The 18,058-nt window shown below is 36.0% G+C and overlaps 1 protein-coding gene across 1 annotated transcript in view; it reads right to left on the bottom strand.

Moving 5' to 3' along the window:
• Positions 1 to 17,815, bottom strand: part of LOC129872853 (ATP-dependent helicase rhp16-like) — a 31,985-nt gene extending 14,170 nt beyond the window's left edge. Inside the window, exons 1-10 of the mRNA XM_055947794.1 lie at positions 17,723 to 17,815; positions 17,547 to 17,632; positions 17,061 to 17,130; positions 15,901 to 16,026; positions 15,204 to 15,422; positions 14,780 to 14,884; positions 14,531 to 14,683; positions 14,248 to 14,336; positions 14,098 to 14,178; positions 13,481 to 13,540 (exon numbers count right to left, since the gene is read on the bottom strand). Coding sequence (XP_055803769.1) covers positions 13,481 to 13,540; positions 14,098 to 14,178; positions 14,248 to 14,336; positions 14,531 to 14,683; positions 14,780 to 14,884; positions 15,204 to 15,422; positions 15,901 to 16,026; positions 17,061 to 17,130; positions 17,547 to 17,632; positions 17,723 to 17,815 — 1,082 coding nt within the window. The remainder of the gene's footprint in view (positions 1 to 13,480; positions 13,541 to 14,097; positions 14,179 to 14,247; positions 14,337 to 14,530; positions 14,684 to 14,779; positions 14,885 to 15,203; positions 15,423 to 15,900; positions 16,027 to 17,060; positions 17,131 to 17,546; positions 17,633 to 17,722) is intronic.
• Positions 17,816 to 18,058: the final 243 nt, after the last annotated feature.

Here is an 18,058-nt window from a genome sequence, read left to right as displayed (position 1 = left end):
TTATTATTGGGTCTTGAGTTTTCTAGAGAAATGTAGAGCTTAATGAGTCATAAGACATGTATATATAGGCTACTTTAGGGGTGACACATGTCATATCCTAAGTGGTGACACGTGTCAAGCCCTTATTGGGCCAACACACCATGTCTTCCCATCACGGGCTACCACATAGCGGTGGAGCCCACCCCTACTTGCTCCAGCTGCTGCCATATGAACCATCCATCTTCTGCCATGTGGCACACTCCATTGCTACCACGTGTTGCTTCCTTCTCCCTCTTGTGGTTTTATAATCTCGTCTTATTTTACGAACCTATGTAATCCTTGCTACGTAAGCTTAGTATGTACTCAAGTAGCTTAAGTATGTAAGATTTCCAAGTTGGTAGATTACGTATATAACACATCCAAAGTAATAGCTTGCACAAGTAAGGTGAGTCCTACGACTCACTACTTGGCCTCCAATTCCTTCTGGATTTCTATGATTCCATTTCCAATCTTCTCTACTATGGGGTATTACATTCTCCTTTCCTTAGAGTTGTTTGGTAGCATTATAGATTATCCGGCTCACATGAAAACTCTTCAGAAGCTTAAGAGTTCTTAAGAAGTCTTAAGAATCTTTAAAAAACTTAAGAGGCTTACGATCCTTTCAAGAAACTCAAGAGCCTTTCAAACTACTTAAGAACGCGTTCCAAGGTACAAAAGTACGGGGTGTAACAATAATCCCGGTGTGGGGTACGTCCCTCTAATCATATACTCTTTGTCTTTCTTTTTCACATAGATTCATCCATTTGTCATAGAGTTATCTCATATCAGTGTATCAGTGATATAGAAAGTAAGCAAGATCATATCTATAATGAGAGGATGACAATTTTCACTCAATGAATAAATAGGGCCACTCATAGGCATAACACAAACAAGGAACCATAATACCCATCCCAAGCCATACATAATATCATATACAATAGGTGACTCAATAAGTACAAATAACCCCATATGCTTGACTCTAGTGTGCGGGTGAATACTAGTCACTTTATCCACATGCGCAACCCCATTATTTCTCATTACTCCCAATCACAAAGATTCAACACATAGAGTCTAAAGCCCTTTGTAAAAGAGTCAACTAGGTCCACTTACCTCAGAAAATAGAAAATTGGGTCAACTCTGAGCCTTTCCTTATGCCGAGCCTCCGATTCTACACAATATATTCAAATATAAGATCTCTATAAGAAATCATGAACAATGATACCCATATTGTCATTTCTTGAAACGGTGTCTATATTTACCCCAAAAAGTCAAGCCTGAGGGACAAGGGTAAATCTAGAATTTGTATTGAAAAACATATTACACATGAATTTAGGAACTCACACATGAAATCGCATCGATAATTGAATTAGAAATCATCTCGAAAAACATAAAAAACAATATCAAAGTTCTTGAAAAAAACCCCAATTTTTGGATTTGAAATCATGAGATTTTGAGTTAAAATAGATAGATAAACAATGGGTAATGAAGATTCAATAATAAAATTACTTTCCCAATACTTTAAGTCTTGAAATTTCTCCTTGAATCACCTAGGGGTGAGTTCTAAGGGTCTACAATGGAGAAAAGGGAAGAAATCACGATTTTAAGGAATTAAAATCTGGCCATGTATTTTGTTCTATGCGATCGTGGCACCCTCCATGCAATCGCGACACCCCTCATGCAATAGCAAAGAAGGAATTAAGTCAACCCCACTTTTGACTTATGCAATCGAGCTAAGAGCCACACAATTATGATGCATAATGATTTTAAGCTATGCAATCTCGCCTAAGGGATCCCGATTGCTAAGACAGAAGTCATCAAACACCAGAAACCAACAGTGACAGCTAACATAGGAACCAGAATGATTTTGAATGGACCCTCGGAATTTGTTCAGAATTCCATGCACACAACAAAATATGTAAACCCACTATGTTCAACCTTCCAAACTCATTTGAATGGTTGAAATAAAGATTCGAGGTCTCCTGTCATGACCTAATTTCTCAGATCAAGATGGCACATGCTAACACCTACCAATAGGTAAGCCTAACCCTTAACCCTTAGCCTAGAACTAGAGGCAATGGGCTATCATGAAAAATATGAACCAAATAAGCCAAAAGTAAATTTCTATGAGAAGAAAGAGCACATCTGAAGTAAAACACAAGAAACCACCCTAAGACCTGACATCAGTTAGTAATCGAGCATCTAAATCAAAATAGGAGAACAAGGCTTTTAAAATACAAATATAAGTACAGAAAGTCTTCGAAAGAAAGTAAAGACTAGTCCAAGCCAAAAAGAATGGAAATCGTCAACTCCAAATGCCAGGAGATCACCCAATCTCAGAATCAACAGTTGCTCCGCACCAGTCCAAATCAATGGTGATAATTTGTAGTATGATATGTAGGGTGCAGAAGTGTAGTATGAGTACCAATGAATGGTGCTTAGTAGGCATAAGTCGATTGAGCTCCACAGATAAAGAAAGTATAGATTACATATAACAAGGTAAATACAGCACAAGTAACTAATCAGGAACTAAAATAATATAGACAAGAAACAAGGCGAAGGGTATATTGCGAAAAGAGAACAGTCAAGAAATGCACCTGAAAGCACCATCCAACAACCTATTTACGATAAGAAGGAACCATAGGAGCCAACTACTCAAGAATGGAATACTAAATATCACCGCTAATACAAATAGCCACCTACGGACTAATCTGATAGAACCTAGCAGAAAAATACAAAGCACAAGTCCAAACTAGGACACCCTATAGATTCACTACAATACAACAAGATGTAAGTACAAGTATAATGAAATAAAACTGATCGGACGCCCATATCCCCAGAATGTACAAATAATGGCAAACATACCCCAACCCCTATAAAATCGGGTTACCAAACAGCAAACAAGTGTATTAGTGATTGGTGATGCTGATGAATGCGTGTCCATAGTAAAAATTAGTGACATCATTAGTGGCTCTGAAGATCAACAAAAACAAGTATATAGACCTACTCTAGCCCTTGGCCTGCCAGGTGGGGCCCATGTAGGTCCCTCATTTAGTTTAGTGGTGCACTGGCCAGCGAGGCCCATAGGGGACACAGGAAGTCCATATACACTGCTTTGGCCTAAACCAAGTCTTACATAAACATATAGTATCCCCACAGTGATATTGGAGACTAAGAAGCCAAGTCGATATAGAAAGGGGCGACACCGCGCTGGATAATCAAGTACATGCTAAAGGCATCCCAGATGCAGCCAAAGTGTAAAAAAGGCGATACCGCACCAGATATCAATAAAAACTGAGGGCATCCTCGATGCCTCTAAAACTGTTTGTCTAAAAAGGAGCACGTCCTCGATGCCTTGTAAATCTCAAAACCTATTTATCAAAGTAGTCCAGGTGGTATGACTCCTCTTAAAACCAATTTAGAAAGTAGTGAAAAGTGTGAGAATGTCCACTTAAAATAGTATTGACAATCCAATGACAATACCAGGATCGTACCACAAAATGAATGACTTTTCTCAATCAATGCATTCATGCCATCACCAATATTCAAACAAGACACATACACAGTCTGCATAATAAATCAAGTCATATCTTGCTATCAAGGAAAATAAACTATTCTGGGATCCAATCACTAATCGGATATGAACTTGGCCCCATCAATAGGTAATAGATATAATGGCATCACAACACTACTGCTAAACAAAAAGTGAAGTAATCGGGGAATAACTTAGTATCAGGTAAGGGAGAAACTATCTCTAGGATTGACGCCTTAACCCAAAATATGCAATCTTAGCTCCCAACGAGCATGGCTATGTCAAACCTACGGCTAGGATGAGCTACAAAGGTCTAGGAATTAGCAAAATGGCACACCCACTGTAACTGCCCCTATCGAAAGCTACACCTAGCTATAAGGTCAATGAAACACAACTGAATCATCTAAGGCTCCAACCTAGTCTAAGGCCATCAATACCAATCCTAAGAAGGATAATCTCGCCAATCTAACATGCAACTAAAGCCACAGACCTAAGATAAGGATTTCAAGAGACTACGCTAGTCTGAGGCTCACTTGGAGTCAAGAAAAATGGAATAGAAGGAGAAAAGTCCTAAACTCGGCAACTACAAACCTAAATCATATGAAATAAATACTAGACAATATCTACTAAAGCTTAGTAAAGTGGGAGACTGTAGCCTACCTCAAAGCCGATCACGCACACTGTAATTCCACTAATTTGAGCTTTCCACCACAGAATCACCTCCAATATCCTCCACGCTAAAAAAATATCGATCACAATGTCAATACGAATATTTTGACACCAAAATTCACATTTTACGGAGATAGACTCAAATCAAGACTAAAATGGGATTATGGGACCTGCACCAGAAACCCCAAATTCGACTCCATGAAAAGGTTCATTCGATCTTAATGAACTTTTGTTTCAAATTACAACAAAATTTGATACTCGAAATTAGGGTAAAATAGCCCATGCAAATAAATGGCCATTAAAGCTAACATGGACAGCAGGTAGTTTATGAAATTTACATCAAATAGATATTACCCAACTATTTCCAAACACTCCACTATGTAGCCACACTAATTTCGGACTCCTAGGACTTTGAATCACCCAAAACGGAGGTCTAGAGCTCAATATATGGAACTTTGAAGTTTGGAGAAGACTACCAAAAATGGGTTTGGTCTTATTTAAAGACCAGGAAACAATTGCCATTCGTGAACACAGAGAAAAGGTCCTGCGAACGCGGAAGAGGATTCTTACAGTCCTTTGCGAATGCGGTGCCTAGCCCACGAACATGAAAGGCAGCCACCACTGACCTTTGCGAACATAGCTGGGGGCCCGCCAATGCGATGCCCAAGATGCCAAGGTTGCACTCACATGTCCCTAGGCTCGCGAAGGAGAAGAAGACTAGGTGGCACCAGCCCAAGATTAAGGTTTGATAAACTATAACAGGGTGCTCGAGATTCATTCGGAACCCTTCAGGCAAACAAACTATGCTACCCTACTAAATTTGACATTCTAGACTCATAGGAGCACTCAGAATTTTCATCTGAGATCATCTCGACAAAAAGTAGGTCCCACACCCAAGGGTCATTTTAATCCAAAATAAACAAGTAGGATTGGAATGGGACTGGATGCCTCAGAAACCGTATAAAAGGTTATTCTAGACCAAACTCAACATTTCAAACAAAATGTCAATCTGAGTCCGTTTACTAAGAATGTTGACCAAAGTCAACCTTACGTCAATTTTCAAATTCTAAAGCGCCAAATATCCCCAAACTCGCATCGAAAGCCTTGAAACTTGTGTCGACCATGCTACTAGCCTAATTTGGTCATTCTGAAGCTGATGGAACCATTAGAATTTAGTTTTAAGGCCATTTTATGGACTTTCGACTGAAGTCCTCCATTTAAACTCTAAGAGATCCAAAATAAGGAAACAAACATAAAACTGAAATGAATGGCCAGGAGACCGAACTATCAGTGCTAGCAAGCCATAAATGACTTGGGGTCATTACAGAAATGCTTTAAACATTGAAAATATCAGAAAAATGGAGGAAATGACCTGGAGGGTCATTACATCTTCTTAAAGCTTCCAAATATATAAACATTTTGACCCGATTTCAATTCTAACCTCATCTACTGATCAAACAAGAGTCGAGCATCTTTCGAGAGGGGTAAAATGATAATTTTCCAAAAATTTATAAAAATGACTTCCAGAGTCATTACAATCGATACATGGACACTTTGAAAAGAGTCAAAAAACGTTTCAACATGCCTAAAACAAAGCTTGAAAAATAAATTTATCACCTTGCCCTTCCATAGAGCTTAGGAACAATCTCAATTTGGTAAACTACATAATCTAGGTGATAAATGAATGTGTAGACACCCACATTGTTATACTTCTATCCTGGGCGAAACAAGTCAACCCTGAGCTCCAAATGAAAAAATAATGATTTTCTTTAAAAATTAGATTACCCCTATAGTAGGTACTCAAATCTAAAATTTTGTCAAGAGTGAGTTAAAATAGACCCTCAAATCATACAAATGTGATTTCTTAACGTTGGCTCAAACTTCCCATTTTCATGCTCTTACATAGTTTAAACTATGAAATAATCGATAAATAAGAAATTTGATACGAAAATCGGTTTACCCATAATATAAGTACCTCAATATGAAATTACATCAAAACCGAGTCTTTATCAGCTCTAAATAAAAGTAGTACAATTTTTAAATGTAAAGCACAGTTTACCCATAATATAAGTACCTCAATATGAAATTACATCAAAACTGAGTCTTTATTAGCTCCAAATAAAAGTAGTACAATTTTTAAATGTAAAGCGAAAATTCTCAATTTTCTTTGTCAAAAATCACTCAATTTTTGGCTCTAGAACTCCATATATACTCAAAATACCAAGTAAACATGGTTTGAGATTTAATACAATGTTCAGGCTTTAAAAAAAATTGGTCTCTAAAGTTCATTTTCCATCACTAAAAGTAGAATAGTCTAGTCAGTATAAGGTCTACACCAACACCTTTTTGCACCGACAAATTAATTTTTACTAAAATGACCGTAATGTCCTTATACAACCTTCGAAATGCACTATTCTTTTTACTATCAGTCCTAAATAATTATATGAATCTCCTCATTTAATTGAAACTCTTTTTTTTGCTCAGATTCCCAAGGAAATATCATTTTTGCAAGTTAAAGAATTATTTTGTGTTTTGAGATAAAACCTCAATCTCGACTTACTGAAATTATGTCACACCCCGGGAAGGTATCCTAGATGTAGCTGGTACTCGAAGACCATTTGTCATGCCCCGGGAGGGTACCCTAGACGTAGCCGACACTTGAAGACTATTATTGGTCCCCAAGCGAACCACTTGATCCAATCACGTATCCATTCATATCAATTAATTAGCGGAAAGTTTAAAATAACAAAATAATTTAGTGGCAACTCAAATAATAAAGGCCATGGGCCAACAAATTGAACTCTAATCTATGTTGTTAAATAGTTTGACAAGAATTATTCAAGAAAATAAAATACTCAATCGACCCATCACTATCTAGTCTATGAAGCCTCTATCACTACTATCTAATTGGTACCAATGACATATTCATGGCTACCTCAAATTAGAATGAAAAGGACTAAACTCAACGCAAGAAGAACATAAGTGGTGTCCTCCGAATGTAGGGGAGGACTCACCATTAAACTGAGTGCGAATAGATCCTCAATGGTACTCCTATTGACGATCTCTTAAACCTGTTTCTGCATCATGAAATGATGCAGGTCCAAATGGACGTCAGTACATGAAATGTACGAGTATGTAATATGGCAGAATGAAACATACCTCAAGGTAGAATAATATCAGTTCGGATATCTCAAATCAAAAGATAAGAGAGACTCAATCAAGGTGTCATAAGTCTAAAGTAAGAACACAGTTTAGACAGAGAGAAATCATAAATCATCCAATCCAATCTATCATGTACAATACAATTCAATCAACTCATTCATTCCAATCCAATCATATACAATCCGATCCAATCCAATCATATACCATCCGATCCAATCCAATCATATATAATCGATCCAATCCAATCATATACAATCCGATCCAGTCCAATCATATACGATCCGATCCGATCCAATCTAATCATATACAATCCGATCTAATCCAATCACATACCATCCAATCCAATCCAATCATATGCAATCCAATCATATACCATCAACTCCAATCCAATCATATTTCATCAGATACAATCCAATCACATATCATCTAATCCAATCCAACCATATACAATCAACTCAACAATCACGTCAAAGGACTCAATTCAATAGATATGCAAATTAAAATTTAACAATGTTTTACTATTTAACTCAATCAGATACAATCTCAATCAAACCAATCATATCAAGCACAATCCACTCAATTGGGAGTTTCTCTAACCGACAAACATCACCTATGAGCCAGTGATGTGCAACAAGCTGACGTTATTGCCACGTCCATCTATACTTTGCCAGGGTATGAATGAATCAACCAATCATGGATTCATTGATCAATCAAGTCCTATCATTTCAAGATAATTAAATGGGAAACATCTGACTTTAATAGTCTAGTCCCTTCCTACATTGGCTACGTAGTTCATGAGATTCGAGTATGGACTATACTCTTACCCAATTCGGTGCTCAATACTCCTTCCAAAACTCAATATGCTCATAACTATCAAGTGAGTAAAATACTCATTTAGTCTCATTGGACTCTTTCAAATCAACTCATTTAGTCTCATTGGACTCTTTTAAAAACTCAATCAAATATGGCCTCATTGGACCTTCTTTCAAATCAACTCATCTCAATTATCAAACTCTTCTCTTTAAAATTAATACCATCTCAACACAATGAATGCCAAAAATATTAGATGCATTTAAAACATAATTTCAACTCATCAACTCAAACTCAAAATAGATATTTTTATATAAAAATGCTCAACTCATTTATACTCAAAATACTCATGTTCAAAATGATACTTAAGAGACTTCTCAAACTCAACTCATGCTTAAACTCTTTTAAATCAAAGATGAAAATAATCATTCTTTAAACTCAAAATAGTGTATAAATATTTTATGCAAAAATATTCACAAATTATTTATTTAAAACTCCTTCTCAAACAATCATTTATACTCATATGACTCCAATAAAATCACATTATGCAAATCACATATCATGTAGTCACATTAGACTCCAATCCATTTCATATCAAAATATCATCCTTAACATAACCTCTTCATCAATCATTTTCCTTAGTTAAATAAACATCATTCACCTTATCATCAAACCTCATCATTCACATCATCATCAAACATCTTGCTCCGAAATCCTTATTTAATTCTATGTTCAATTTATAGAGACAAAAGGACATTCTAGCTCTACAAGGGTTTCGTTCCTTTTTATGCCATTCACACTCATAACTATCCCAATTCATTCCAATCAATACATATATACAAAAACCATCAATCTCAACCTCAAGACAATTATGACAAAAAAATGAAATCTCATCTTGATTTCATGTGAATAAAAACATGAATCCATACTCTCAACAAAACTCAACTCGAGAACACCATCGATACGTATGAATTTATATACAAAAATTTATTGTAGTCAATATGTAACTACGGTTTGTGAAATAAATATGAAAGATAATTAATCAAGAATTAAAGTCATGAAAATCATCAATCAATTAATAGTATATAAAAATATTCTAGAGTTTAGGAAATTTCAAGAAAACCTTCATGGAAGGTTCAAGCCTTTCACAATCTTCATCCAACACATCTATGGGGCATATGGAAGAACTCAATCCATATTTTAAGTCAGCCTTACATACCTGGAAATCGGAGGAAATCAAGACTTGAAGAAATGCCTTGAAACCTCACTCTTTTTCTTCTTCTCCAATTCTTCCTCTCAACATTCTTGGGTGTTCTATGAGAAAAAAACCATAGAAATTGATGTGAGGGGCGGAAATGGTGAATCCTAGTGTATTAGGTTTAATATAGGATGGGTGGGAAAGGTCCAAGTTTCCCTTCATCAAAATATGGAGAAACAAATGGGCTAAAACCCTGTCGCGCCACTGCAGCGCCAAGCCTGAAATTTCTGAAATCTGGAAAATGGGCTTAAAATCCCTGCAAGTGCTTTAGTGGCGCATCGCACCATGGACCAAACTACTGAGGCTAGTTTTGGGCGCTATAGTGGCGCCGGGCGCCACTGGAGCGCCATGCCTAAAATTTCTACAGTAATAGTCTGTAGTAAAATGGTCATAACTTTCGACTCCAACTCCAAAAATGCAATCTTGGTGGCATTGGAAAGAAGACTCAAAGAACTTTAATTTGATAGGTCATGGGACACATAACTCTTAGTATACCGAAAGTTATGGTCGTTTAAAGTTGACCCTTACACAAACTCATTCGGAAACTTAATCGATAGAAACTCCTTAGACTTGGTTTGGTGTTAGAGATCCCTTATGATCGTAAAACACATCCAATACACTTCAAATACTTAGGAATTTATCCTAACTCATATATAAAAATTACAAGTCATTCGGGTCGATTCTACACACATGTGAAGAACGGTTTGAGTTTTTGGCAAAAAAAAATCCGGAGTGTTACAATTATACTAAACTTTTTCGATCAGTCTTATAATTCATGATCAAAATTTAGAAGTCTTAAAATAAATTATCTATATCTATAATTAAAAATGGATCTTATAGTCATCGTATTTTTATGCTTAAACAAGGCTAAAACACCTAAAATGTTCAAAATTCATTGAAATTAAATCAAAATTTGTGGACAAGTTTGTCACGCCCCGAGAGGGTACCCTGAGCATGGCCAGCACTCAAAGACCATTTTTCACCTCCGAGCGAACCACCTGGTTCAGTCCCACATTCATTCCATCACATTCTCTTAGCGGAAAACTCAATTAATGATATACTCATCATAAATTAGGGCCAAAGGCCAAACAACCATCGACTCGACAAGAAGTTTTAAAAAGGGTCTACTCAAAAGAACAGTTCAACATTTATACACTCCGTTATGAAGCCTCTATCTACAATCTAGAAGGTGCCCATGACAAGCCCATGGCTACCAACAATCAAAACAAAGTAAATAACATCAAAACTATACAAGAAGGGCTTAACATCCTCCGTAACTAGGAGGACTCACCGCTAGCTGGGAGTGGATTTGGATTTTCAACGGAGCGCCAGTTGATGATCTCTGATACTTATCTCTGCATCATGAAACGATGCAGGCCAAATGGCGTCAGTACGTGGAATATACTGGTATGTAAAATGGCCGAATGAAATGACATAAAGGAAACATCAAACCCACTCGGAACTCAACTCAAGAGAAATAACAACTCAATCAAGTGTTCTAGGTATAAACAAGAATATGATTTAGACGGGACTAATCACATACCATTCAACTCAATCCAACTCAGAGTACTATCAAGACTTATGTGGGAGTTTCTCTTATCCGACAACCATCACTTATGAGCCAGTAACAGTACAACAAGCCGACGTTGTTGCCGCGTCTGTTCATGCTTTTCCAGGGCATGAACGAGTCAACCAATCATGGATCCAATCCAACCAAGTCCTATAATGTCAGGACAAACATTTTGGGGAAACATCCGACTTTAATGGTTCAATCTCCTCCTACGTTTGGCGACGTAGTTATTGGGTTTGAGTATGAACTTTACTCTTACCCAATTCGGTGCTCGATACTTCTCCCAAGAATCAATGCTCATAAAACTCCATCCAATCGATTCAATCAAATCATATCGACAAGTCTCATTTAAACCTTGTCAACTCATCCACTCTAGCACAATCAATCATCTCCAAATCATATCTTTCAAGAGAAATTTAAATCCACATTTATAGCAATATGTAAACATAACCAATCATTTCCTCTATCCATTTAATCAATCTTTGAAACTCATCACAACTCCAAGTCTTTGAATCAACAATTCAAGATAAGCAATATTTTTTTTAGAAAATAGCATCCTTTATCATAATCCACATACCTAAGAAAATCAATAAAGCATATTTAACAATTCATCTTCATCAACTCATACTCACATAAAGACTCTTTTTGAAAGTTTCTTGACTAAACCTCATCAACATAGCAAGAATCACTTTAATAGACAACAAAACTCATTTGAACACAACCCTAGCAAGAAACTCCATTTCTATGGACATTTATCCTCAAAGAAGGTATAGGGCACATGGGTGGACTCAACCCATGTTTTAGATAGCCTTACATATCTTAGTGAAGACTTGAAGAAAACCTTGATGTTGGGTCTTCAATAGAGAACTCGAATCTTGAAACTCTTGGAAGCAATTCCTTGTTAGAAATGGAGAAGAAGAAGAAAAGAGAGAGAGAGAGGCTCCTAGGGCTTTTTAGAGAGAGAGAAAGGCTGCAAAAATGTGTTCCCAAATGACCAAGGGTGATACATATATAATTTGAGTAAGTTCCCAAATTGCCCCTTCTCAAAAGTTCTGAAAATAGGCTAAAATGCTCCTGGCATGATAATGGCACATCGCGCCATTGCAGCGCCAGGCTGATTACGCCTAAAAACCTGCACACCTCGTAGTGGCGTGTCGCGCCAGGGACCAAACTACTGAGGCATGTTTCTGGCGCGATAGTGGCGCATTGCGCCCTTATAGCGCCAAGGCCATTTTCCTGGGTTCTGGAAATTAGGCTTGAAAAAACCTGCACAACTTTTAGTGGCGCATCGCGCCAAGGACCAAACTACTGAGGAATGTTTTTGGCGCGATAGTGGCGCGTCGCGCCCTTACAGCGCCAAGGACATTTCCCCAGCAGTTGCAACCCAGGCCTAAAAATAAAATTCCTGCTGTGCTAGTTCGTCTTAGGATCGTCATATCTTTCGACTCTGAACTCCAAAATTCACGTTCTTGGTGGCGTTGGAAAGAAGACTCGACGATCTTTAATTTGATAGGTCGTGGGCCACTCAAATTGTCGTCTTTCAAAAGATAGGGTCGTTAAAAGTCGATCCCTTATACGAACTCATCCTAAGACTTAGCCACGACGAATCTCTTGGATTTAATTTGGTCCTAGGGGCCCCTTGTGACCCCACATCACCTCCAACATCCTTAAATTTCTCGGGGACTCATCCTAGCTCATGCATACGCTCCTCAATACTCGGATTTGATCCTACCCGTATACAAGAAGGGTCCGAATCTTAGGGAAAATTTTTGAGGGGTGTTACAAAGTCCTAACCATCATACAAACCTATTGGAACTTTCACATCAAATCTATGTTGGTTAAGTCAATTATTTTACCAAGGTCAACTCTTAACTTTAAATTTAACTAGATGCAACTCGAGCATCCGAAACCCATCCAGAACCTCTGAGACACAAACTAAATATACAAATCAATTTTAAAACATACGCGAATCTATTGAAATCATCAAATCACCGATATGGAAAATTCCTGACCGTTGTCAAATTTAGAATAGACAGAAGATCGATAATATTATATTTCAGTAAATGTTGGGCATCTATAAATCAAAGTATCCATAAAATCATTGACGTTAAGATATAAATCTGAGATGCATGTGTTGTCATACCTAATTAGCCAAAGACCAAAATGACTAAATTCGACAAAGATGTAAGTAGCTCATTACTAGAGGCATTTGACATGCTTGTTGTTTTGAAATGGGAGTGCTCTTAAGGGTGTCTTGTGGAGGTAACTTGAATAATAATTGACAACTCCAACAAATGATGATAAAGTTAAGGCTGATGCAAAACCAACATCAAGAGTATTGACTTTCCTACTATAAATAAACAACAACACTAGGGACAAAATTCGAGAAAGAAACTAAACAAAGATCCAATGATCTTTCTTGTTAAACCAACTAACATAACAAAATCTAATTTAGGTTACAAACAAGAACTTCAACTCTGCCTCTGTTAGTTTCCCCAAGGCTTCGGAAGCACCACCAATCGTCCTGCACAAAACATCAATATTGGGTAATCAGCACACAAGAGAGAGAAGGGATGAGTGTCACAGTAAAGGAAGAAAATTAAAAGTCAAGCGTAAAACAGAATAGGCCAATAGTAATATATGTATAAATCATATTTAAGGGGAGAAGCATTTAAGTGTTTATAGTAGCGACATATAACAAAAATAAAAACCTATATGAATGAGAAACCCTAAACAACCTATTTGAGCTCTCCATGTATGATCATGTTCCCCTTTTAAAAAAGAAAAAGAAGAAGATAAAAAAGCGCATTACCCTACTTCATTTCCTAGCCCAACTGTCATAATTTTTAGTTGTAAACATCTAGTCAACAACAACTAAGTCTCTGACAATATCACTCTATATAAAGCTCATCTCAGCCCTATATTATATATTCTAGAGAACAAAAAATATACTTGATTCTCTTAGTTTATCTTGAAATTATCTCTGGAAAGAAACATATCAAAATTACTCAAAGTTTCAAGCCATCAAATTATTTTCTCTGAACACTCGTGCAACTAGCACAATGAACTTGGAGAACTTACCCGTCAAAAAGTAGTTTCTTCTTCTCTTGCAACTCTAAGATCCTCTCCTCGATTGTATTCTCAATCACAAATCTCACAATCCTAGAAATGATAAAATAACAATAAATTCCCTTCATTGGTATAGTTGGTTGAAGAAATACAAGCACGCACCTGATTGGTTTATACTGCCCTATTCGATGGACTCTATCTTGGGCTTGCCTCTCCACAGCATCATTCCACCAAGGATCCATCAAGAAAACCTAGCAAAGTGCAAAAGGAGAATGACACGTCAAGGAAAGTACTCTACGCCATTCAACGAAATATTAGTAGTTCAAATTGTATCTATTGTTTAGGTGCACATAGATGAAGTTAAAACATCCTAAACAAAATAAATATTTTTAGCCTAAAGAAATGAAGAATATGCATTGACAATCACATGAAAGGATAACATTACTTGTGATGCCACTGTAAGATTCAAGGAAAGACCTCCGGCTTTCAGGCTCATAAGAAATATAATGCAATCTGGATCGTTGGTAAATCTTGTAATTGCAGAATCTCTTGCAGACATAGTCATTGATCCATCTAATTGAACACAACTGATGCCCGACTGCCAAATGCATACGAGACATGTTTTTTATTGTGACTACTGATAGAAACAATTAATAGGGCTAGGTGTGAAGGGGATAAAGAAAACATGTCTTACCTTCTGTAGAGAATAATGTATCAGATCCAAAAATGATGTGAATTGGCTGAAGACTATTGCCTTTGTGGAATCATCTCTTTCAATCATGAACCTTATTTCTTCTCTCTTGGACCAATAAAACAAGCAATGAGAACACTCTTACTAACATAATAGAGATATTCACAAGAATACGATTAGGCATGTTTAATCCATAATGTTAAAGGATATAAATAAGATTGAGACCACAACAACAATTTGTTATTCCTCAATTAGTTTTCACTCAATTAGGTATGCAGCCCCTTTCAGTCAAAACGATTAGCGATGTTTAAGAAACAATTATGCAGTATTGCTGCCCCTTGACTCTTTGTGAGAAGGAAATAAAACCAGAACGCAAACTATAAAGGCAAGATAAGATATAGTTATTGATTGAAAAGAAATTGTATACCAAAGCTTCAATTTTTGTGCTTGTCCGGAAATTATCAAGATGAATTCTGTTCAGTATACTTGAGGACTTAAACCCTTTGATAGTTGCTCTAGTTTTCTGATCATTTGCAGTGAAATCCACTGTAATTAATTTAGAGCATGAAGGACATGAAAGTTGTTCCACAGTTGCAGAAAAATCTATCAGATATAGCTTGCAAAAGACATGTATGCAAGAAGTAACCTGCAATAATCAAAAGAGATTCACATTTTTATAGGAGAGTCAATTTAAAATTCAAATGATAAAGGAATTCATTGCATATTTCTTAGGTTGTCAAGAAATGAGGTATGAAAATTTAAATCATCAAGTCCACAAGTTTCATGGAAGTCATTTTAGGAGTCAAACGACATTCCTAGTAAAAACAATTGAGATCTTTCGTATGGTGATGAAAAAGAATTTGCAGAAGATCATGCACTTAAAGAAGGCTTGAGAAGCTATTCAAAATATATTTTTAATAGACATCATAGATGTAAATGTGGAAATATATGGCCATATTAAGATTTGAAGTACCATCATATAATATACGAAATATTAATGTAGTGCGAGTAGGAACTCCATCAAATTCAATTTTCATAAAGTATCCAATTTCCTGAATGAGCTTATTCCTTTGTTTTATACTTTTCATTCCTTTTCTTAGGAAGGGGGAGAGGATGCAACTCACAACTGGATCTTCTACTGGATTGTGACATAAACCATATGGTTGTTCAACATAGCCAACATTATTTGTGCTTCCACTTCTATCCAAAGTAGTACTTGAGTACTCCACTAGGTAAGGATGATTAACTGCCTGTGTTCAGATAAAAATAAAATAAATTAATTATAAGCAAAAGTTTTCTAGCTATTACGTTTGAGGTAGAATCGTGCATAGATCATAGAAAGTCAAATTGTGTGCCTTAGTAAAAGAAGTTTGAATTGTTTGATTCTTTAAGGACCTAAAATTATAAAGGAAGTTCAAGAGATGCAACAGGAGAGTCAAGGCATGCTAAAACCAGAAAATAAGCAGATGCAACAATATAAAATAGGCACTTCTATTTTGGCATCCAAATATTGCATCCACCTTTAAGCCATCTTAAATTCAATAAGATATCGTAATTTAAATACATCTACAAAAAAACATAAGGATGGGAACTAAGTCAACTTCCAAATCATATGAGTGTGGATTTGATTGACCCAGGAAACATAGTATGAAGGCTCATTGTCGGACTTTGGTAGGGGGTTCTGATGGGTAGAGTTTACACTTCATCATATAGAAAGAATCGCAATGAATATTACAACAACAACAATAACATACATAGTGTAATCCCACAAGTAGTAAATATTACAAGTGAAAAAAATTAAATAGTACAGAAAAAATGAAGAAAAAAAGATTAGTCAAATTGAAAGAAGTGCATGCTAGTACAAAATCGATCAAGGATAGGAAAAAAAAGGTAAAAAATTACTGAAGAAAAAATATATGCGGTAAAGGAAAAACTTATAATGAAAAAGGTTATAGAAAAATGGCTTAAGGGAGGATATCTAAGGAAAAAGCAAGCCAAGAAATTACTGAAGGAATTATTATCTTTGAGTTTTGCAATATTGAAAGATATAACCCATTAACAACATTAAATATTTCATTTCCATGGTTTAGTAATTTTACCACAATTGATGTAGAAACATTGATATATTTCTTCTTAAGAAAAAAATTACATTTGATCCATAGTTTGAAGGTTAACAATGAACCGATAGTAGCAACCCAAACTTTTATTCCCAAATAAAACCAAATAAAACCAGGAACCTATACATTATTAAGAACGATTCAGATTGAAAGCATGATCTTCATACCTTTCGCATGCGTGTGAGTAGATAAAAAATGTGAGCATAGTTATTCATCAAAATACCAGCTTGAATGTATCTGCACCAATACGTCAGGAAGAAACAATATAGTGAAAAGAAGAAGAATAATACACCTATTACTTTGGCTCTCATTATTTACTTTTTCACAAGGTGAAATAGCTAGTGTTGAGCATTTTTCTACGAAAAATGATGTAAAATGGTCATTTTTCAGGATTTCCAAGAAAGGAATGTCTGTATGTTTTAAGGATGACTTAACACATAGCAATTAGATAAAAAAAAAATACCATGCAGACAGTTGATACAAAGACCAGACAAAAATATTACATAAGAAAAAGACCATGAGCTGTCCCATTTAAAATAAATTTAAGAAGAACATCACGATGAGTAGAAAATGGAGAGAAACAAAAAGGCAAAGATGACTTTCAAATAAGTAAGGGTCTAGTTGCATAAGTATTAACAAAAAAGATTACATACGCAAAAATTTTTGCCCGGGTTTTATCGACTAGTGATGTGTAGTAGTCTTCTTCTTTAACATCAAAAGAATCTTTGCGCAAGGTAACCTGAATGTGAAAGTAAACAACAGGCTAAAGAGGAGAGAAAAGAATTAATAACTCTAGCACTATGTTAATGTGAAAAAAAAAAAAACTTACAATCCTTGGAGGAAGTGCAAGATCAGCAGCCCTTCCCTTTTTAGTACGTCTTAGCATTATAGTTTTTAAAATTGTGTGTTTCAACAATACCATCGCATTTCTTTAGCCTAATTCGATCCCAACTCTATTTTTATAGGTTTTTCAACTACGAGGTCCTTATTACTCATAGAATGGGATTTTTTCATAAATATCCTGATTTGACTATTTTTCAGAATTAATCGATTTTTGGACCATTTTACCCAAATTCTGAAATCTATCAATATGAGTGTCATTGGACTCCTTATGATGTGTATATTTCATTCATGATTGTGGGTGGTCAATTCAGATGTAGTGGGA

This window comes from Solanum dulcamara, chromosome 2, assembly GCF_947179165.1.
Source record: "Solanum dulcamara chromosome 2, daSolDulc1.2, whole genome shotgun sequence".
Classification (NCBI taxonomy): Eukaryota; Viridiplantae; Streptophyta; class Magnoliopsida; order Solanales; family Solanaceae; genus Solanum; species Solanum dulcamara.
This window is presented reverse-complemented; position numbering and strand designations above follow the sequence as displayed.